The sequence below is a fragment of the Leptonotus elevatus genome, chromosome 2, assembly GCF_054856555.1.
Source record: "Leptonotus elevatus isolate MCC_2025b chromosome 2, RoL_Lele_1.0, whole genome shotgun sequence".
Lineage (NCBI taxonomy): Eukaryota > Metazoa > Chordata > Actinopteri > Syngnathiformes > Syngnathidae > Leptonotus > Leptonotus elevatus.
In genome coordinates, this window is record NC_141240.1 from 32,665,931 (window position 1) to 32,688,795 (window position 22,865).

The window sequence follows — 22,865 nt, forward strand, 5'->3', positions numbered from 1 at the left end:
TTGACCATTTCCACCACTTTAATACATCTTGGTGGTGAAAAGCATCACCGGTGACACTGTCCACTTGTACCTGGAGCCTGACAAAAAAAAGAAGAATTCAATCTACATACAGTATGTGCAATAAAATGGAATAATCCATTGCATGAGAAGGGAGTTGGAGGCGTTTGAAACATGTGAAAGGTTATCAATTCATTTTTATTAGATGTTGGGGCCCCCTGGAAATTTCAAGGTCTCAGACATTTTCTGGTGTTTAACTAATTATAAGTCCACCTCTGTCACTTATCCTGGACTTAGCTGTTTTTCCATTTGATTGTTTTATATTATACCAGTAATATAATATATGCGTTTGGTTTTAATAAGATGGCAGATGAAAAATTAAAAGTCAAGATTATTTACCTCATTATGAAAAAAAGGGGGCCAAACCAACAAGGAAAACTTTCTGAGCAGCACTGTGAGGCGGATGTGCTAACCACTTGTTCACCGTGCCGCCGTCTCAACCGTACAATCCTGATGTGAAAATATCACCTCTAGTTTCTAGAGCTCCCAGAAGGGCCAGGCACCGTAGCTTCTTCCAGGCGTGAGACGGAGGGCAGCCCCAGATGTCTGTGAAGCGTACGGTCCCTGCGCTCCAGGTGAAAGATCATCCTCCGACAAGCTTCCGGTCCTTTGCTCCGTATGGTGTCGATCAGTTTGCGTGCTCGGCTTCCGTTCGTCTTGTTCTTCTCCGTTATATCATCTTTCTCACCATCATTCAGGATTCCATCCAAAAGGTCATCTAACAACTGATTAATAACTTCCTCGGTTACCCCCTCCACAAAGTTGGACCTCACGATGCAAAGCTCGGCATCTGGAAAAAAAATTAATAAAAGGTTCCCTTCATTATGCTTTTGTTTGAATAGTACTTCAACTTTGGGACCTAACGTTCAACAACAATCGTCAATGAAAGCGTCTTCAACATTGCAGAACAAAGACGTGATCTGTCAGTGCTATTTAAGAAGATTTGGGAAATCTGTGTGTAGCACTACCATTGTGCAAACCCATCAAAGAACAAATTCAGACTTTCTTCTCCTTTTTATGCATTTTTTTCCTCATTCGGTGTGACTCTTATCACTGTTTGTAACAAAACTGATAGCTCTGAAGTAAAAATAAATGACTATTTTTTTCTTGAACACACTGTCTTGTGTCACACTTGTGCCTAACCTTAAACAATATTTTATTTCGATAAGTATTTTTAGTAAAATGATCAATGCAAAAATTAAAGAAAACAAAACAACTGTCACCATATGTCCCCAGTTCAGGCAAAACTGGTCCAGCACTTGAGTAGTCACCTGAAGAAAAAAAAAAAAAGCAGATTATCAAACACCTTAATAATAGATCTGTAATGTTGCTAATGGCATTTGTGGAAAGATCAGCAGATTCAGCACGCACCTTTCCGAATTGTACAGCTCCACACTGTTCCAGCTGAATTTTCAAGTTGGAGAGTGAATTCATCCCCTGGTTCTTGGACGTATACCTCAAAGTAATTTGGGTCCCAATCTTCATATGTGAGCTTGAAATTCTGTGAAAAAAAAAATAGAAAAAATTCCAGTTTAAAAACAAAACAACAACAACCAACCAACAAAGTCAAGTGAAAATGTCGCCATTGTTGACCATGTCAGGTTGAAATGACAACCTGGCAGTTACTGTCCAACATTGTAACATGCGGTATTGCACGAGATGATGATGACGACGTCATCGCACATGGCGATGAAAAGGTTGGAAACAGGCTAAAAAGACTTTCATTATTTGTTGTAGTGCGTTCCAGTCATTTGGGGCAGAAAATAAAAAAAAAAGGAGGTCAATCGTAAGTTGTTTGGACTTTGGAAACTAAGAGGTTAATAAAAACTATGTAGCGAGTCTGCATTGTGAGCAGAGCCAATAAATGGGGAGCTTTTGCCAAAAAGCGTTTTATCCACCTCATTCCTGAGGGCTCTGATGGGAAACAATTAGCTGTGCCACTTCCTGTTGACAAACATGGCCCATGTTAGGTTTAAATAAATAATTGTTTACAATTTTTTTTTGTTTAAATTCTTCTTAGCAAGTCACACAGTGTCCGATCAATGGTAAGCTGTTTTTAGAACAGACCTCAGCTACTGGTCAATAGTTGGATTTCCAATCCATCCCCAAAAATGTATTCGAATTTTCAAGAAATGAGAAAATAAAACTGAATGGAAACGGCCCAAAATTCGCAAAAAAAAAGTTTTACGCTTAGTAGGGGGTGGATTTTGAAGCGTATCGAAAAAAGGAAAATGCAAATTTTGGCTATGGAAACAGGTTGCACGTTTTGACCGGATATTACGTCACACATACGTTTGTAGTCCCCAAAGCAATGTCGGACGATAAAGTAAGGTATGTTTGGGGGAACGACGAAACCAAAATCTTTTTGGAGTTAATTAAAGAAGCAAATATTTATGTTATTTTAGATGGAAAACAGCAAAGAAACGCTACGGTTTATCAAGAATTACAAAAGAAAACTCAAACGACCCATCGCACGGCGCAATCGCTTCCTGTTCTTTTTTTTAATTACTGGTGGAAGACATCATTATTGTGTATACCGCCACCTACAGTGGCGGAATCCCCTCTCAATATTCGTAAAAGAAGAACAGATGGAAACGGGCATAAGTCGCATGTCCGTTTTGTGCATTTTCAGTAAATTTGCTTATAAAATTTGAAACAATTGGATGGAAACCTGACTGAAGTCATGCTGGGTTTTTTTTTTTGTTAAAGGATAATGCAAAGTGCGAAGGCCAGCAATGTGTATCTTTACTTCCACCCACCATGCCTTCTTCCCAGGCAATTAACTTAAAAGAGGCCGCTCATTAAAATCGTCAAAACTGTTATTGGCCCATGCCTCGAACCTGCCACTTGAGCCGCCAATTAAAGCTAAACGAGCCACGCGTGGCTCGGGAGCCCGCAATGAGTATCCCTGGCCTATGGAGAGGAAGATAATACGTTCATAAAATGTAAAATACTAGGGCGATGGTTCTAAGTAGTCGCTTGTAAACAAAAGCCCGCTTTTGTTTCATATCAGGAGTTGCGCACATAATTCATGCAAAGGCTCATAGGGCGCAGGAATAATGTGGATAGATAATGAAATGAATTAATTAATTATAACTGTTTGATTTATAATATTACTATTTAGAAGTGGACAAAATTGCTTTAATTTACTTTACAAAAACCAGTTGAGCAAGAGGGTTTTTTTTTCTCTTTACAGTACTGAGAGCAGAGCGAATGTGTTAATTAGATCTCTTTGTTTAAACTGGGGCCAGCAGGTCTGCTTAGAAAAACAAACTAAATTCCTTTTCTTGATCTCTGCAAAACATCATTGTGGTCAGGGGGAAGGGACATCTAGGTCGGCTCTGAAAACAACATCATTGTAGGAGGGGGAAGTTTGGTGAGTGTATTGATGTATCATGTGACTGTCTGGGAAGGAGAAGAACGGCTGAGGATTGGACGAAGAAGACGGGGAGGGGTTTGAAGAATCAGGGGAGGATACTAGTGATTTGCTCGGAGGAGGAAGGGCACACATGCGTGGAAACAATGGCGGCGTTTGGCTGCAACTCCATGTGTCCATAAGCTTATGTAAAATAAATCCTGATTTCACCGATCTCATTGTCTGAGTTTGATAATCAACATTGTGAACACGGGAAAACAAAAAATTGTTTTTATAACAATAATCATGGGCCGGTGACTTCGTGTGAGTAAAAGCAGGGCAGTACAGTGCAGTTGAAAGTGATGAGCTCAGTCAGGCTTTTTTCAAGCAGGCCTGTGTTACGATAAAGGCAGCTGAGCCCTACCTTCGGGCATATTGATGCACCGGCAGCATTAGATGTGAGGTTGAATTGGTCATCCATTTGCAAGATCCCCTGTAAATCAGACTTCTCAATCCGTTCATAGCCTTTCTCTTTGGCCGCCTTTTGTAGTTGCTGTGACAGAGAAACACATGCCAGTCACAAAAAAAAATAATAATAATGCTTCGTCAGCAGCAGAAGTTTGACTGCAGCCATCCAAATCAAATACTGACCGCTACAACAGAAGGGTTACTCAGGATCGGGTAAACATGCAGCGTCAGGAAGGTTTTCCTGGTCTTGTATACTAACACTTTGCAATTCAGAGACAGCGCAAAGCCAGCCCGGCGCAAAATGCGGATCATGACTCCCGTTGCAGAGACTACTGGGTGTGCTAGCTTGACGTGGGATGGCGTGACCTCAGACACTTTTTCCACGCTTGCTCCATCACCATCGGAATTCAGAACCGCAAATGTCTCCAAAATTCTGGGATCAGCAGCTGCACAGGACAAAAATGCACCGTTGTTCATTTGCACACGATGGGACAATGTCTTTGAATTGCGTCCTCATCCTCACTGACTTGTGCAAACCCAGTGTGGCAGATAGACCTCATCAAACTGCCCATCAGTAACTGTGAGTTCCAGTAGGGGGCCTGCGGGCGTGTACTGCAGGGACTCCATTGTGCCCTTGTGCTCCCACCAGTGGCCAAAGCGGTACTTGAAGCTCAGAGGCGAATCCTTACAAATCCAGCGCAGGCCCGAGACGCTGCACTCAAATTGACCTGGTCCAGACAGGAAGCTGGTGGGACACAAAGTTATTATTAAATTAACACAGGAATTCAAACAAAAATTGAAGAAGAAGAAAAACATTACAAACCATGTGGGACAGGAAGAAAAACAAATGATTTACATGTACAGTACATAAAGATGATGTCACGAATTGTATTTTTGATATAATGGCTACAACACCATCAATTCGATTGATGTCTTTCAGAGCACCGTAAGAATGCTGAAAATGTGTTTCACCTGTACCAGGTGTAATCACCATCCTGGATCACATCCGGCTCACGTTTTGTCCATCCATCCTGGGCAACTGCCGCAGTTTCAGTCAACCACTTCGCCTGGTTAAAGGAATGAAGTATGCAATTAAAGGTTTCATCTCGATTAGACAACATTTTCATACAATTTCATTGAATTCAAATTTATTTTGGGATCACGTCAAGAATCTAAATGAAGACGATTGACATTCTCGATAAGAAGAACTTACTGTGACCATTTCAAAGTGTTGACTTTTGCCACCGTCCATCCATGATGGCTTATTTTGTCTGAAAGTGTTTAAGAATAACATATATAAATAAAAAACAGCAACAACAAAACCCTCATACTGTATAAAACATCCGCTTAACTTAGGCCAACTCTCGAACTTGGTCTTAAACTTGGCAGTTATTTTAAATTAGACCAGCAAATTGATGCTGATGCTAAATCCCGTTTTGTTCACTGCCAAAGACGGCTATAGACGTCAAAGATCAATTTTTACCAGGCTGGCAGTGAATGAGTTAAGCAACTGTCTTAGGTAAGCGGAGGCTCAGGGGGGATCGAGCCTTTTCCATTGCTGGTCCCAGGTTAAATGCTAGGCAAGCTCTCATCTTTAAAACATATTATTCTTTGATTTAGACTCAGCATGAGAATCTGTATCGTCTTAAGTGTTTTGTGGCGTTAACTGCTTTTGTTATTAATTTATTGTTTAACTGTCTGTTTAATGACTAATTTTAGCTCCGCATATAGCACTTTGTATGCAGAGGTGGTTGTTTTAAAGAGGAAGTTAACCTTAAATATTTCTTGACAATATGTTATATGTGACCTCACTAGTCTAAACATGACATTCTGATTAATATTACATTTGTGGAATATGAGTTATGCAGCAAAATCCTGCCATTTTTATTCATCTCAGGGGTTGGCCAGTTTGCCATTTGCTGTCGACTGAAGATGACATCACAGCTCCTCGGGCAACGACCAATCACAGCTCACATGTTTTCTGAAGCTGAGCTGTGATTGGTTGTTACCTGAGCAACTGATGTCATTTTCCCTTGACAGCAAGGGGCAAAATGGCCGCCATCTGATATTGATAAAACTGCTGGATAACTCGTATTCTGCTGGCTGAACATATTCTCAGAATATTTTTTTTGGGGGGGGGGGTACTTCCTCTTTTAAGTGCTCTATGACTTAAGTTGCGTTCCCATGGCAAAATGGGTGGATTCAAAGAAAAGTATGCAATGAACTGCTAAATCGTGATTGTGCATTTAATGATTAGAAATAAAAATTGAAATGATGCTCACATTTCTTATATTCATCTTGACATGTCAAACCCAAACCTTTTCAGTCCACAGCAAAATAAAAGAATGAGGAAAACTAAGTCACATCAAAAACTCAAGCCCTTCAGACATAAATACTTACGGTTCCAATAGTATTAACTTTAGCGTTTGTGGCTCCCGCTCCTTAAGGATGCTGTACAAGATCCGTTTCTGCTCCACAGATTTCAGATGATCAATGACGTTGGACATCTTCTGGCGAGGGCTTTCGATGGCCTTGATGTCATCACTTATGCTAACTCCCCTCACATTCAGGTCATTTATTATAATGTCGACATTTTCAACCATGGAGCTCAGTTTGCTTCTATAGTGATCAACAAAGCAGTGTCCTGTGAAAAGGAGGAGAAAACGTTTACACATCCCAGTTAGGAATAGTTTGTGTTACTGCCATTTTATTTTTGTTACTTGGTACCTTTTGTACTTTGTTGTGACCTCCTAGATGAATTGTCATTACATTCGCCGAGTTATTTTAGTTGGGTTAGCACTTGGTTCATAATTGTTCTGTTTTCTCCTGTAGTGGATCTGCACTCAGCATAGCTCGCTTGTCCCAAACCTTGGTTTCAATCACCTTTTCATATTAAACGGTACGTTTCTTTTTTATTTTTGTTGTTGTTCGACTCATTGGTGTCAAACTCCGGTCCTCCAGTGCCGTAGTCCTGCGTGTTTTAGAGGTTTTCCCTCCTCAAACACCAGTTGGCGAGCTCGCGAACTCAGTAACAGGGTTAGTTTTATTAGGCACGCTGGCGTGACGACCGGGACCTTTCCCCGCCGGGGCCTGGGGTCCGGGGGTGCCGTCCGTCTCCCGGTGCTTCCTTCTCCCCTTCCGTCCCCAGTGTTCCGCCCCACCACGCGGCTGGAGGTGTGGTAGGCGCGGGTGCCCTCGGTATTCCACTATCCAGCCCCTCTCTGTCACAGATTCCTGGGTACGGGGGTCCCCAGGATTTGGGGTTGGTGGTGGCTTGTTGCGGGGGCTGTGGGCCTGCCGTGCCCCGTTCTGCTGCGTTGGGCTTGGGGTGCGGGCCGTGTTGGGGTGGGGGGCGCACCGGGCTCCTGGGTTTGCTCTCTGTTCGGTGGCCCCTCGGGGCCCGGGGGTTGTGCCCTGGGAGGAGTAGTGTTTGCCCTGTCCTGGCCGGGGTCGACTGCTCCCTTCTTTGGTGGAGGTTTTTATACATGCCAGATTTACCACACCAGCATCTACCGAAATTCAACCACAATCCGATTCTTCTAGTCGCTGAATCAGTGGAGGCTGACGTCTATGGATCTCACTCCATCTATCCTTCCTTCCTTCCTTTCTTCAGTCTTTCCTTTGGTCTCTTGAGTCCTCCTTAATTCGTTGGAATTTAGATGTTTCCGGTGTTGGTGAAAGATTCTGGGTTGCAACCCTGTGGGTAGTAGGTGTTGTCTGGTTTCTTTTCTTTGATCCTTCCTCTGGTCTCCTGACAACTTCACAACTCTAGCTGGATTCTGAAGTCTTTGGTTTAGGTGAAGGGTATGGGATTTTTAATAGGTTTCCGGTGAATTAATGAGCACAAACTCACACGCACGCACACACACACAAAGAAGAAGAAGAAGAAAAGAGAGAGTAATGATGATGACGTGATGTTGCATCGGTAAGATTACCGAATGAACAATACTGAGCTCTCTCTAGAAATGATGACTCGGGCGTGTTTGAGGAACAAAACATTGACAGCATGCTGGACTGCGGCCCTGGAGGACCGGACTTTGACATAACGTGTACAATTAACTCAACAGATTTCAATGACAATCGGGCCTGGGTGTGGCCAATAAAATTGAACGCGGCTTTCGAAAGACAGTAGTTACCACATGATTTAATATGGTTAGGAGAAGGTTGGTTGGGGTTGTATAAATTGGATTTCAAAAAATAAAATCGTCATATTTTGTTTTTACTTGGGTTGTCTTTGTGACATCCCAAAAGTGGCTTGATGAGATGAAACATTTAGGTGTGCTGAATATATAATGAGAAACTAAGAAAGGAGGCAAATACCTTTTCACATAAACATGTCACACATGAAAAGGACACATTGTAAAAATTGGAATATGTAAAAACGTAGTTGATGAATAGAAGGCATATAATGGCTAAACAAGGCCGCTAAGGAAAGCTCCAACTCACCGTACAGTCGTGGCTCTATATGCCACAAGTAGAACAACATCTTCTTGCTTGCTTCTGGACCTTTCAGGCGGACTAAATGATTCAGATGGAACACCATACTTCTGATATCAGGGTTTGAAGAAACAATCGTACTTTTTTGCCCGGGACTCAAGATATGATCAATTTCGAGATTTTCCATCAGTCTAGATAAAACTCCCTGCGCCATAAACTCAGACTTAAACGCTGGACGCTCTTGAAGTTTTTGAAGCTTATGAGGCAGCAAATCTCCAGTCATATAGTCATCTGTAAAAACAATGCAAACATAAAAAGTCATGTCAAATACATCAGACAAGGTGTTGTTATGCTCATTCTAGGGCCTCTGTAATTTACTTATGGTTATAAATAAAACAAAAAAAGTCTGCAGTACTCAAGTAATTAGAGTAGGAGTTATTCTTAGTGTTTGATTAATAGTTGTAGTCGAAATGGTAGTACAAGTAATACGCCATATTAGGGCTGGGCAATAAATCAAATTAATTTGATTCATCGTCATTGTAGGAGCCTAAATTAGATTTTAAGTTAAGTAATATTTGGATAAAGGTGATTTAAGTTAATTCTGATAAAAGGATATTATTTACTAGTTGAAATGTTGATGTTCATGTGTGTAATGAATAATTATAAGGCAACAGTTATATTGTTTGCATTTAAAATGTGTAAATGTAGGATGTAAACATTTCAAAGTACTATACAATTGCATCACAGATTTGTTTATTCAGGACCTATTTGATTGCCTTTATGCGGAGGGGGCCTGTGTGGTACACGGCAGTAATGCGGTCAGGCAATATGGAGTAGAGCCACACTGTTTTTTTTTACCTCCTCCTCCTCCTCCTCCTGGACTCCTAGACTAATTAATTTACTCCTCTTTGACATTTCATGTTTGTGTGTGTCATTTTTGCACCATTGATTTAATGTCGAACTAAAGTGAACGGAAGACCAAGACGAGCGTATGGAGTTTGGAGCGTCAAGCTAAAATCTTTACTAATTACGAACCTACAGTCATTTTAAAAATCAAATCACTGAAAACTTGCTAAGTCGTGAAATCGAGTTTTGTCTTCTGGATTATTAAAAGCTGTTGTTCTTATGTTCAGTTCCATTAAAAAGTTTTAGTGAGTAATTTTGCCCAATGCTGGATGGGTGGTTTACAAGACAGGTTTAATATCTAACAACTTAATTGTGGCATTTAAAAAGGTGGACACAAGGATCTTTTGTCGCTGCGCCTTCCGGGTGAATAATCTTAACAATTGTTTCTCGATGCTGTCAATCAATCTGCCGCAACGACGTCGTGCGTGCTCTTTCCTAGCTGCGCATGCGCACTTTGAGTGTGTGTAGCATGAAGCCGCTGAGCTTCGGATTTAGCCATTCATCGTTGTAGCTCCACCGAGCTCACGGCGTACTTTGAGCTGCAAGAGGACACCCGTCTTTGAAGCGAGGCCGGTTGCAGAGGTTACAGAGACTGATGAAAATGAGCTTGCACGTTAGCGACATTTGAGAGAGGGCCGTTTCCCCCGGACGAGCAGGAGAGATAGTAGGATGGTCTTCCGCATGCGTATTTTTGTAAAACATGACAAACAAACAGTTGGTTTCTACTTTGAGAAAATCCTTGAATACACCGTTAAGCACAAACAAAGAATGTTAGGTTTATGTTAAAACTGATTTAGAATCAGTATACATGATTGTTGACTGACCATTTTGCACCACAACTATTTTTAAATTAATGAAACCTTTAAGTAAATGTTTTTGTGTTTATTGGATTAAAATCGATTAAAATCGTAATCGTCCTGATTGACTGAAAACGTTTTAGATTTTATTTTTTGGCCATATCTCTCAGCCCTACTCCATGTACAGTGGTGTAAACTATTCCAATAATTTCTCACTTACACAAAAAATACAACAACAAAAATACTTACTGGCTTTTACAAAAGTAGGATCTCTTTGCTTGAGGAAAGACAGCATTTTCCCGCTTGCTTCTGGACCTTTGTGAAGAACCCGATTAATCAGAGCCATTGCTTGACTGCCGCGAGACCGATGGATATTCGGATCCAGAATCTCGTCTCTTTCACTGCCACGCAAGACGTCAGCCTCCTCAAGATCATCCATCAGCCCAGATAAGAGTGACAAAGACGCCCGTGATCTAAACATAAGCTTCAACTGTTGAAGCTCGATTTCTGCAGAGTCATCTGGAAAATGAAAAAGTCACATCAGCTATGTCAGACAAGGAGAACGCTTATACTCATTCCCAAAAGCTCATGAAAGGACCTCTGTAATTTATGGACTTGGACTCAAAAATGAAGTCTGCATTAAACCCCAGGTACAGTTCCCAAATGTTTCATGAAGAGCCAATTACTTTGAAAAAGCTGCTGTTGCGATACACCTGTTATGAATCGTATTCCCATTGTGAACATCTACAGTGTTTAACAAGAATGAGTGTTTAGCAAAGTACTCGATATCCCAAAAAACACAGAGCTCAATATTGAACTTGATGCTTGTTACGGTGAGACATGAGTTTCAAAGTGCTTGCTGACTTCAAATGTGTAGTAGGAGGAGCTTAACTCCTTCCTCCACAATCATGTTGAATAGGAGCTCATTTAAATGGGAGCTCAGCTCAAGTCATTGACAACAGAACAAACAAGACTTACATCCACTGGCGATGCTGATGCTACTGGTACCCGCTTCTATAAAAAAACAACAACAACAAAAACATGCAGTTACAAATGTACACGTTCTTTTCATACTGGGTTTATATACTTTTAGGATCGCATTAAAGCAGTAAGCGTTTAGAGTCGTTCCTAGTGTTTGAGTAGTTGTAGTGACACTGGATGTACATTGGTGTCAATAATAATTGGTCACAAAATTAACAACCTCCAGCATATATGGTTGTTACTTGTATTATTATTAAATCTAATTTTGCTTGGAGGGTAGGGCCTTGTTAAGATGCTTGTCTCACTGTACATTTAAAACACGGTTAGATTATGAGTAGACATCATTTTGGACTAATTCGAACTTCTTACTCAGCGGCTGTGCAGCTACTCGATCTTCCTGGCACCCAACTGAGATTCTGTAGTCTTCTGCTTGTTAAATGTTTGTATAATATTAAGCGTATTACAGATCAAAGGACCAGCTGAGAGGTTTTCCCAAAACTTTCGACACTTTTGAAAGAGAAAGCAAACTTGATCAACCCCGCCCCCATTTTCCAATGTGCTGTTGCTTGCCTTAAGAACGATTCCATAGAAAACGCAAATCAGAATATCATTACCGCTACTTTGTTTCTCCTCCAGGTAGCCAATCTTCTCCAGCGACGTATTGATAACTTCGCAAGCTTCATCCCTGCCCAGCGATGAAGTCAAGACAGTCAGCAAGTCCTCAGCGGTGCTGCACGTGCCTTCCTTCAACGACCCTCGGCTCACTAGTTGCTTACACAACTGTTGAAAGTCGTTGCTTGTCAATTTTGACAGCGTTCGCGTCACTTTAGCTACCCTTGCGGTCATCTTATTTCTCAAGTCGAGTCGCCCCCAGTTTTGCTCTCCGCGGCCGTCGTGAAAGTTTGAGGAAGTTTGACCGGAGGGGTTGTCTCATTCAGGGTCTGGTACGGCAAGCCCATTTGGACAAACTACATTGTCTGCACATCGTTAACACGGGACTACTTGTAAGATTTTGGCCTCTGGGTGGCGATGTGGTACTTCGCTTACAGAGCCCTTGATTACAACCACGCTGTGATTGGTCAACTTCTGGTCACATGACATATGGACGCCATCTGATGACCCTGCTTAAACCGTTTTATTTTTTCACTCACTCACTCAAACAAACACGCACACATACAAATATGGTCTCTCAGACGGGGAAGCAAACCCACGCTAACCTGCATCGTAGGCAAGTGACGGTACCACTTCGCCACCTGAAGCTGCTTAAACAGTTGGCCAGACAGCACATGACGTCATCAAAACGGGCCGACTACAATCGTGCGACACAACGCTGATGAACACACCTCAAATGGTAATTTGCTCCTAATGAGGGTGTCGAAATGCCTATGAAAGGAAGATTCCCGATCAGGAGGACGCTGCAGTATCTCCAGAATGGCGACATTATCTTTAAACCCCGAGTGAAGGTGATGACAGTCAATTACAACACGCAGGGAGAGCTCAGCGACGGAGCAAGGTCAGTGCTAACACAACTAACGAACACAACCACAGCACACGCTTACTTACAGCACCATGTTGTCTTTTCTGTTGCTTTTAATTTCTCCGCAGGAAATTTGTGTTCTTCAATATTCCTCAGATTCAGTACAAAAACCCGTGGGTCCAAATAATGATGTTCAAAAACATGACGCCGTCGCCCTTCTTGAGATTTTACTTGGGTTAGTTTTGTCCCACGCCTGAATGCTACAACTGCATTTCAGTGTTTCCCAACCTATTGAGCCAATACTTGACCCTAGCAAACGTCTCGCAGCACACCACCAAACAAACTAAAATGTCCCAAGAAGTGGCTGCATGGATATTTTGCTAGTGGGACAGCATGCCATTTTTGGTCCAGGTGCAGATCGCTTGCAAATATACGTCTATGTTTGTGGTCAATAACTGCCACAGAAAAATTTAACAGTATTGAAACGAAATGATGTTCGACAGCACAGTGGTTGGGAAACATTGCTGTCTTTGTTACGAGAGGCGAGCTGATTGGTGTCTTTGGTCTAGATGACGACGAACAGGTGCTGATGGATGTGGAAGGCAAGCACCACAAAGACATCGCACAACACGTCAGGACAATTTTGGGAAAATCCCAGTAAGTACCCCTGAAGCAAAAGCTGGATCGATGGCTTGCCTTGTTGTCGCCTTCAGTGGCTGCCATGTTGGAGGTCCGTCCGTGCTCTTGTTTTGGTCCTTACTAAGTGCTTGAATAGCCATGTGGAAAGATGGTGACTTGATGTGCAGTGTTTGGTGGGACGGGGGGGGGGGCAGCTGTCAAGGAAAAAAATTATTCTGCTGACTCCCACCACACTAACCGCTATCTAGCCTTAATGCTAATATTCTCCATTATCAATGCTGATTTAGTCAACTATTCCAAGGCACTAAGTGAAACATTCTATTTTGCTTGTGTTCACACAACACAGCCGATTTGAACCGATTAGGATTAGCTCAGATTCGAACCCCCAACCTCAGAATTATGAGGCGGATGTGCTCATCACTTTTATCACTGTGCCGCTGTCATACTGAATTGTGAATGTTTCATTAGCATTCTGCAACCGAATTTGTTGTCACGCGTGTGCACTCGTCTGTGATGAAAGGTTCTAAATTTGACTTGTTTGCGTCCAGGGCGGTGTTGGATGGAGAAGAGAAAGCCAAGCTGCAGGCCTCCAACCCTGCCAACTTTGGCCCTGCCAAGTACTGTCTGCGCGAGTGCATATGTGAGGTGGACGGTCAGGTGCCCTGTCCTGGCACCACGCCGCTGCCCCGAGAGATGACGGGCAAGTATCGTGCCCAGATGAAAGCGCAGCAGGAGTGAATGTCTGCCGTTGATGTTGAAGAATCCACAAAGACGCCAGCGCACGCGATTATTCAGTCCCTCTTCTTCATGCAGAATGTTAGTATGAGGTGTGTCACCAAGGATGGATTTCAAAGCCAAACTACTTTTTTGACACTGGTCCTGGAACTTTTTGGACACACCCGATTCAACACAGACGCACAAAAATGAAATCCTCATTCAATGTGTTTACTTGTGCTCACATGTTAATAAACAGTCCAAAATGTTGTTCTGCGATGTATCAAAGGGTGAAATCCTTCACAAGTGTCTGCACATGAAGTTGAAAGTTCTAGCGGGCTCGAAAACATTTGTTGACAGCGAGTGCTAATACTTGCTGGCATTAATGGTTTTGCGTGCGTGCGGCAGATGTGAAAAGGGGAACATCACAAGAGCACACTGGCTGGAGATTTTTCACTCAACCTCATATTCATGATGACTTCATGTTATGCATATTGGTTAAGCTCCCATGCTTTAAAAAATAGCTGCAAGCAGACAAAATATCAAAATATGTGACCTTTGTGGCTACCATTTGTCTTTTACAAGCACATGGTGAACCTTCACTTTGCAAGCGGATTCACTTAGCATTTTTGACATTTTGCAAGGTTAGTAGGTTGGAGGAGTGGATATGTTAAGATACTTTACTAATTTTGCAATTTCAGCAGTAAAAAGTTAGTATTTTGTCTCATGATTTTGATAACGTCATTTTTCATGTTACAATTAACACCTTTAAAAAACGCAATTTGCCACTTCTTGTCGACTGAAAATGACATTTTGAGGGCTCAGGTAACAACCAATCACGGCTTACCTAACATTTTCGTGGCGGCTGTGGCTCAGCTCATGGTGTAGAAACCAGAACCAGAAGGTCGGCTGTTCAATCCCTGCTCTCCCCAAGTCATGTATTGTGTTCTTGGGCAAGACACTTCACACACTTTGCTTTCAGCGCTACTCACACTGGTGTATGTAAAGTGCGAATATTTGGTGGTGGTTGGAGTAGTTGTAGTTTACAGCCACCAGAGTGTGAATGCATGAATAATGTATCCATTCCATTGAAAATAGTCTTTGAGTGTGTAGATTCTAGAAAAGTGCTTTATAAGTCTGATGCATTATGATGTCACTCATGTGAAAAACAATACCCTTTTTTCTTTTTTACCTTTTTGAGATGTCTGCATTTAGTTTCATCCCCTAAACATAAAAATGTTTTTTAAAAAAATACACAAATGGACTTAAGTGTTTTTCACAGGACAGCGACAAGTTGAGCCGTGATTAGTTGTTACCTGGGAAAATTAGTAACAGTAATTAGTAATGACAATCTTGGACTACACATGATGAAAATGACAAGTGTAAATATTGATTCTGTAACTGTCCTCTGCTAACATCCACCTCAACTGAAGAAAATCAATCAAATAAATGATCAGAAGGTCTCTTTAAAGGGCCAAATACGCTAAGTGATTCTGACAACAAATGAGATGATGCAAATAAATGACTTGTTTTGATCAAGTAGCTTGTGGACAGAATTGGCAGCTGGCGCTCAGTTGCCCATCGTACAGGAGTCTGCACACTTGGTTTGCTCAGATAACGGCTGGATGACGTCCGCTTCAAAATGTCAGAAATCAACGAGCCAACAGCTTTTGGCATCAACGCGTCGTCCTGCCTTTTGGGCGAGGTGGCAAAGATGGGGCGGACGCACGTCGTCTGTTTGCCAACTCGTTCTTTTCCTCCTCTAAATTGTGCTCTTCAACTGTGCAAAGAAGTGGAAGATCGAGACGTCCTACTTGATCATCATTACAGCGTTTTAGTTCATATTGTCGATATCAAGTCGAAGGGACAAATACTAGTTGGCACTAGTAGTACTCGTCCACTGCATGCCCTAAACAGTAAGACGAGACTGCACTTGTAGAACTGATGGTTGTGATTCTGAAGTGTCTTCTGTTCATACTATTCTTTTTCCATGATCATGTGACATTCGTGTACACGACAAGGAAACTTCCATTTGATTCTCCTCTCCTGCCCAGTACTCATTTTGCCTCACAGAGACGGATGGCGAGAGTACCGATACCGGCCTTATTTTAAGTACTACAGGTGTCAATGCTTATGTCGGAATTTGTGAGTACTCGGAGTGAATACTCGTAGTGGTATCGTCGGTCTGAAAAGAAAAGTGGTATCAAACATCCCTATTGACCGAATCACGTGGTTGTTGTAAAAAGACAGTTGTCATTCTACTAGTGCGCTGAACGGTCTTGCCGGCGAAGATTAACTAGTCCATGGCGCTCGTGACGGACGCCCAGGCTGGAAGCAGCGGACGGGCCGCTTCAACGCTTGCTGGTCTTCTGCTCCTGTAGGGTGCGCTGCAGCTCTCGCAGGTTCTCCCACAGCAGCTCCACTTCGTCCGCTCGGCCGCTGAGCTTGGCGTCGAAGATGTACGCCCTGATGTTGTCCATCTGCTGCAGCAACAGCTCTTCCTCAATCAAGTCCACGTCATCGTCGCCGCAGTCGAAGGGGTTGGTGGAGGAGTCGGCGTCGGGAGCGTCCGCGAAGGTGTTGCTGCTGCCTGCGTCGTTGTTGTCCCCCCCCTCCTCCTCCTCGTCCTCCTCAAAGGGGTTGCCAGGAACACAATCATCCTGCGCGTCGTCGTCATCCTCATCGAAAGGGTTGTACTCTTTCTTTCCGTTGACTGCTTTCCTGCGCTCCCTTTTGATGTCCTCACAGAAGGGATTGGACGGATCCTCCTCGATAGGAGTGGCGGCCTCTTCGCGTTTGGGCTCGTTTGGTCCATCTCCGCTAGGGGGCGTTATATGGCCGCCTAAGCTTCTTAGCCTCGGAGGGGACTCCACATCCTGCTTGGCATCTGCAGGAAGGTCGAGATCTAAAGCGGCCTCCGAGGCCTCCGGGCCACCCGTATGCTCGCTCTCCTCCCGGGCCTCCAGGCGGCACAGCTCGCTCCGCTGCAAGTCCTCCTCGTCGGCCAGCTTCCGCGAGAGCGCGATGGCCAGGCTGGTCTGCTGCCGGTCGTACTCGTCCTGCAGCTGACGCAAGTTCTCCTCCAGCATGGCCACCTCGTCGACCCTGCGGGCTTGGCGCGCCTGCCGCAGGAACGAGCGGATGTTGTGAATCTGCTGCAGGAGGGGGTCCTGGTCCTGGTCCGGGTCCTGGTCCGTGACGTCTGCGTGGCCCGGGTCGGAGGAGGGCAGCCAGCCCCCGGCTTTGGTCACGCGGGGCTCTCGAGGAGCCTGCGGCGGCTCTCCGTTGATTCCGGCGGGCGGGCGGCTCCTCTCCGACTCCTGCCTTCTCTTCAGGACCTCCTGGGCTGCCTGTGAGGCAAGAAAAAGCCAATTTAACGAGGACCTTTTCAAAAACGATGCGTGGTCCTGGCATCTCACCAGTCTCTCTTGTTTGAGTCTCCTCTCTTGTTCCTCCTTCCTCTTTTCTTTCAGCTCTTTATATGTGTCCTTGCTTGGTAAGGACATGAGCCCGAGCAGCTTCTCCTACGACCGAGATGAGAAAAAAACATGGTGGAATTTTCTGCATTTGTGGGTCATGTTTTGAGTTATGATTTGAAAACTCGGCCCCACAAAGAAATCATTTGCCGTCAATTCTTTTGCATCCTCGTTTGAAAAAGTGCACCCTGTCTTAACTGGAGACGGGCGAACTCACCTGGACAAACAGCGTGGCCGTGTAGCGCACCATCCTCTGCAGCTGCAGAACCTTGGGATGCGGCTGTGGCTCGTCTTTCACTCCCAAAGTCAGAATCTTCTTGCTGAGAAAGAGCCCAGGACTCTTATTGATGCCGTACTTGACAAAACTTCCACTTTCAAACAGGACAGACGTTTACCTCAAAGCGTCAATTAATTCGTAGTATTTCTGTACTTCTAGTCGAAGTCCCATCGCTGTCTCCAGATTGTATGTGGTCTCTCCGGCGCTGAGAACGAAGGCGGTCCCAAATCACGGTTATGTAGCGGAGGTGACATTCCAATGAAATCTGCTCAAAGAGGAAACGTGCCCTCAACGGGACTTACTTGAGCGACTCGGCCATCCTGATGTATTCTGGGGCCTTCTCATCCACTTTTTCCATGCACATCCTCAGCCTCTGACAGGAAGACACCACAGGGAGGACACCAGACAATATCAACCCACAGGATCAGTTACTCAACTTACAAATTTCAAAGAAATGGATGGCACTTTTAGACACAGCAGTTACTTGGCACTCGGGGGAAAAAAAAGAATGTTGGGCAGTATAATAAAGGATGGCAGCAAATCAGGTGACCGTATTATACACGGGTAGAGAGGAAAAAACTGCTTTTTAAGGGTGACTTTTGGAGGGGGCATAACATATACGGGATTTTACAATATGTATTTATGATTTTTTTTATTCATCGGCTGATTAATAAGTTAATTGAATGATTTTCCACCAAATATCAGAATTGGCATCAGTCTGAATAAATCTTATGCGATATGTGTGTGAGCTTTTAAAGCAGAAGTCACAAAGCGGCCATTTTGCCTCTTGTTGCTGTCAAGTGAACATGACATCACAGTTGCTTAGATCTCAGGTAACAACCAATCACAGCTCAACTTCAGAAAACAGGTGAGCTGTGATTGGTCGTCGCCTGAGCTGAGCAACTGTAATGTCATCTTAAGTCGACAGCAAGTGGCAAAATGGCCGCCCCCTGAGATGGATAAAAACGGCTTGACTTTGCTTCATAACTCATTTTCCACAAATGTAATATTAATCAGAATGTCATGTTTAGACTAGTGAGGTCACATATAACATAGTATTGTCAAGAAATGTTTAAGGTTTCCTTTAAAATTGTCCCAAAGCTAAACCATGGAGGAGTATGTTTGTTTTATTGGCGTGCAGGTGTTGACTTTTTCCCACGGTGACTGAGTACAAATGATTTTGCAGCCTTCAAAGTAACGGCAGTCTGAGAAGCAAGGCTTGGACTAACCTGGTAAAGCTTGACGATATCAGGCACAAAGTCTTTCTGCTCCAACTTGTGCTGCCGCTTGAGCAGTGTGTCCATACAGTGAGCGCAGCAGCGAATCTTGTCCTCGTCTTTGTCGTCCAGCACTGACGTGACGCTGCTCAGGCTGCTCACGCTGCCTCTCCTGGAGCCCGTCCCGCCGCCGGGAGACGGCCACTGACTGCGGCCCCCGCCGGGGACGCTCAGAGCCTCGAGAGTCCCATTGATCAGCTTTTCTGACAGTTCATAAACCAATTAAAAAAATAATTCACAATTTGATGAGTTACAATTTGCAAAAATTGTCAAGTTGGAAACTTTCCATAGGGGTGAATAGTGACAAAATTGAAAGTGTTGGCAGTGGAGATGAAAGTGAAGAGCTTCCACCCTTCAATTGCCCCCCCGGACAAATACAGTTTTTTTTTTATTTGAATTTAAGCCCGCGGCCTGTAGGTCAAACTTGACAAGCTTCACCGAGGTGCAGATGGTTTTTCTTTTTTCCATTTGCTTTGGATGGGCTCAATTTTCAATGGGCATTTTTCTTCATTTTCAAGGGCTTTGATAATATTTCACTTAAACATGAATGTTTTTGTTCTTCAATGAAAAAATGGATTGCTCAACAACTTTTTGGAAACTCCATAAGGTTTTGCTAACAAAACATCTGTTGGGAATTTCCTGCTTTTGAATTGTATTTATGCAAAAAAAAAAAAAACGATGCATATTGTTTCCAAAATTCACAAATTCAACTTCCCATAAAGAGTTTGCACTCCTTGGCAAGCCCAGAACAGTTGCAAGTAATAACATGAGGATGGTGTACATATATCCTGCATTAGCGCCTTCATTCAATGTCATACAAGGGTCCAAATCTTAGAAAGGCCCCAGCGTGACCCAGTGCAGAATTTTTACAACAAATGAGCGGGACCTTGGTGTCAATACATACGAGCGAGAGGCAAGGGGACAAAGTCCATGCACTTCCTGCACATGATGGAGCCGCAGAGTCGACAGTGGTGCCGTCGGTTCCGAATGTTGAACTTGCTTCCGCAGTCGGGACAGAAGGGGACATCCGAGTCGCTGACCCAGGGCACGACCGACTTCTCGATGGCTGGAAAGGAGGATGTTTTAAGTGACACGTAAACATTCCCACACACGACCAGCCCGCCGTTTTGCACAAACCTCGGATTTTGGCCGCCTCCGAGTTGGTCCTGTCGAAGGACGTCAGCTGAAAGGACATTTGCTTTTTCAGCTCCGATAACCGGCACGGTGGCAGCCGGCAAGCGTTTTGTCGAGCGTACCTTTTCCAGCCTGATGATGAGCTTGTTGACCTCGATGACAGAGTGATCGATCCTGGCGGCGCGTTGTTTCTTGAACAGGTCCAAGTGACTTCTTGTTGCTCCTGCAAGACACATTTAGGAACGTCTCCAGACACTTTCTGTCAACGGCAGTCAGCGCAAGGCATGGGCCAAATACCGGTTTGACGGTTTCAATTACTGTCAGCAGTCATTTTCTTTTTTGAGGGGACTCTTAAACAGGCAACGTCCCGCTGCAATATGATTGCTTGCAAGCAGAGATCACTAAACAAGCTGCCTCTTTGCAGATAACTGGAGAGGCCAGAAGCTTCCCCCCCCACCCCTCTCCTTCCTGGCTGAGCAGAGAGGGGAGGGGTGAGCATTTTCACACACTAGTGAAGATGAGAGCATACACAAATGCATTTTTGCTATGCCGATTAATCTGCATCATCTAAAACAACATGGGACATGTTTCTTAATGTGGAAAATGTTTGCTATTTTGATAAAAAATAAAATAAAACAAGACCATGTTCAATGAAAAAAAAAATGCCGTTTTTATTTACCCAAATATATATTTTTTAAAGAGGCTTTAATTTTAAAACCGTGATACAATTTTTTGTTAACGGTGATCATACCGTCAGAATGGAATATGGACACATGCGCTTTTTTTGCAGGCTCACCCAGCTCCTGAGGCTCCCACATGTACGGGTCCACTCCACCATAGTAGAAGGACTCATAAGTGCCAGCGTCCGCTCTGTCGTCTCCATCCCTCTTCAGCAGCTTGTCTTTGGCTTTCTTTGCTTTCTGGACCAAACCTACACATGCGCAGACTGTTGTAAATCTCCTGTCACTTGTACCGCTAATCATGCGCTCATTTGCCATGGCGCTCATCATCATCATTCGGTGAGATCAAGTTGGAAGGTGATACGCTATAATCGCTTATCAAACTAATTGACAACTACTTTAATAATAGTAATAATAATAATACTACTTATCGTTTCGAGCAATTTTTTTAACTTGAATTGTCCAAATCGTCTCTTTCAGCTTTTCAGCAGTAATTCTACTCTGATTCGATTTTTATTGGATTCTTCTCTGATTTGGTCGCCAGCCAATAGCAGGGAACAAACTGACAAGTTCAACCAACCATTCATGAATTCCCACCTACGACAATTTAGAGTCTTTTTTTCTGTGGGAATGTACAGAGAGAAAAGCTACTTGACCACAAGGAGAACATGAAAAGTCCATATTGAAACCCCCAACCAGCCACCTCAAAGTATTGTACATATGTTTGTTTGTTTCTTAAGTAAAACACATTTCTGCATTTATTATGTATTTGATGACATAATGAGTTGGCGAATTATCTCCACAGAGGGGGCTGGGCCGAGACTTGAACCCAGAACCGCTGGACTGTGGGCGTGCCAACAACTATGGTAAGCCCCTGACCTACTTTTCAGTTGTCCTTTAATGTGGCGCTCCTCCCCAGAATGCTCGTCTTCGTAGTGCTCTTGGAGTTGGTAGAAGGACTGTAGGTCCTTGAAGCAGAGCGGGCAAAGGAAGCCCTCCTTCACCTCGCCTGCCGCCTCCTCAAAGGGGCTCGGATAGCTGCTAGCCGCCATGACGGAAGCGATCCTGCTCCCACCCTCGTGTCACGCTGCCGGCCAGAGGAAAGCGGGCCATATCTGCTCCTGCTTCAGCCTACCATTCAAGCAAAAAACGCAAAAATCAGTGTGTGAAACTGCTTTTTTGCTTACACTGGTCCATTTGAGTGGAAGCATTTGTTGATTCAGTGGCCGCCACATAGGTTCCAACTGGCAAGTGGCAGGGACAGCCTTTGCAAAATCGTTCTTTTTAGGGATGCAGAAGGGAATTCCCATATATGACCACATTGGGAAAAGCCCTCGATCAGCCTCCGCGTCGTTTCGTTCGATTTCAATTTTCGCTCAGGAAAAACAACAATGATTTACGTAAGACTTTGTACTGACGTACCTGCATGAAAAATGTCCCCTAGTTTGGTGTGTACTTAACTATTATTTTGCATCCATCAAAATTGGTTGTCAACTTGTCAATGGCAGCCACGTTGCATTTGCATATAAAAAGGCATTATTTGGATCTGGTCTTCAATCATCTTTTATGGCATGTAGTCATATATGTCCAAGATTTCCTGTTCAAAGATTTGCTTGATTTCTATCATTTGGCATGATGTAACACCACTGGGACTGATTGGACCTCATTTAGCAAATTACAATTTTTATAAAAACGTTATCAGTTTTTAAAAATCAAAATGATAACGGTGTCACTGGAGAGTGTATTTCATGCCTTTCAATTAATTGATTTTAACATGCAGGCACGTTGAAAATGTGCTTACTGAAAGCAAGCCCGCTATGGGACTAAGGCCGTCGGGTATTTATGTCAATCAAGTGCAAGCATAAGAGGGTTCACCAATGGTAAGAGACGCTACCGGCTGCCTTCAGATTTCGTTAAAAGGTTGTCGACGTTGGTCGAGTGGCTGCAGCAACGTTAGCTCGGCGATGCTAACCGCGGCTCTTGCTAGTTTAGCTTCCCGCTGTCGCAGTAGAAAAAAAGCGAACAACGTCGTCGTCGCCTCGCAAGCAAAGCAGTCTAGGTCACTAGTAATGTTTCATACTTACATTTTAAGCGGACAAGAAGTGTTTGACAGCTGGATAACAACATCAGCTGGCCTCGGGCGAGCCCGCAGCCTCCTTGGTCATGTGACACACAGGTCAGAAGGTCACC

The 22,865-nt window shown here is 43.7% G+C and overlaps 3 protein-coding genes across 7 annotated transcripts; 1 reads left to right on the forward strand and 2 right to left on the reverse strand.

Moving 5' to 3' along the window:
* LOC147179652 (uncharacterized) lies at window positions 1–12,931 on the reverse strand. 4 transcript variants are annotated; one of them, XM_086068124.1, is made up of 14 exons: window positions 11,616–12,052; window positions 10,999–11,034; window positions 10,270–10,539; window positions 8,327–8,608; window positions 6,281–6,524; window positions 5,094–5,151; window positions 4,853–4,947; window positions 4,408–4,625; window positions 4,064–4,326; window positions 3,837–3,965; window positions 1,429–1,558; window positions 1,281–1,328; window positions 526–847; window positions 1–77 (listed from the first exon to the last, which is right to left on the reverse strand). In XM_086068124.1, the coding sequence occupies exons 1-13, from the start codon at window positions 11,845–11,847 to the stop codon at window positions 528–530; spliced, it is 2,325 nt and encodes a 774-aa protein (XP_085924250.1). In that variant the 5' UTR covers window positions 11,848–12,052; the 3' UTR covers window positions 1–77; window positions 526–527. The 4 variants fall into 4 exon arrangements, with proteins under 4 accessions (XP_085924250.1, XP_085924251.1, XP_085924249.1 ...); XM_086068125.1 differs by lacking the exons at window positions 1–77; window positions 11,616–12,052 and adding an exon at window positions 12,565–12,931 and having other exon boundaries at window positions 177–847; XM_086068123.1 differs by lacking the exon at window positions 1–77 and having other exon boundaries at window positions 177–847; window positions 11,616–12,050.
* Window positions 12,153–14,101, forward strand: mrps25 (mitochondrial ribosomal protein S25). Its single transcript, XM_086068130.1, has 4 exons — window positions 12,153–12,514; window positions 12,607–12,713; window positions 13,048–13,135; window positions 13,666–14,101. Exons 1-4 carry the CDS (start codon window positions 12,381–12,383, stop codon window positions 13,853–13,855), a joined length of 519 nt encoding a protein of 172 aa, XP_085924256.1. The 5' UTR covers window positions 12,153–12,380; the 3' UTR covers window positions 13,856–14,101.
* rbsn (rabenosyn, RAB effector) lies at window positions 14,047–22,865 on the reverse strand. 2 transcript variants are annotated; one of them, XM_086068128.1, is made up of 12 exons: window positions 22,760–22,865; window positions 21,559–21,806; window positions 20,792–20,926; window positions 20,118–20,218; window positions 19,999–20,044; window positions 19,766–19,927; window positions 18,814–19,064; window positions 17,887–17,957; window positions 17,703–17,789; window positions 17,525–17,627; window positions 17,251–17,355; window positions 14,047–17,181 (listed from the first exon to the last, which is right to left on the reverse strand). In XM_086068128.1, the coding sequence occupies exons 2-12, from the start codon at window positions 21,725–21,727 to the stop codon at window positions 16,183–16,185; spliced, it is 2,229 nt and encodes a 742-aa protein (XP_085924254.1). In that variant the 5' UTR covers window positions 21,728–21,806; window positions 22,760–22,865; the 3' UTR covers window positions 14,047–16,182. The 2 variants fall into 2 exon arrangements, with proteins under 2 accessions (XP_085924254.1, XP_085924253.1); XM_086068127.1 differs by having other exon boundaries at window positions 14,047–17,355.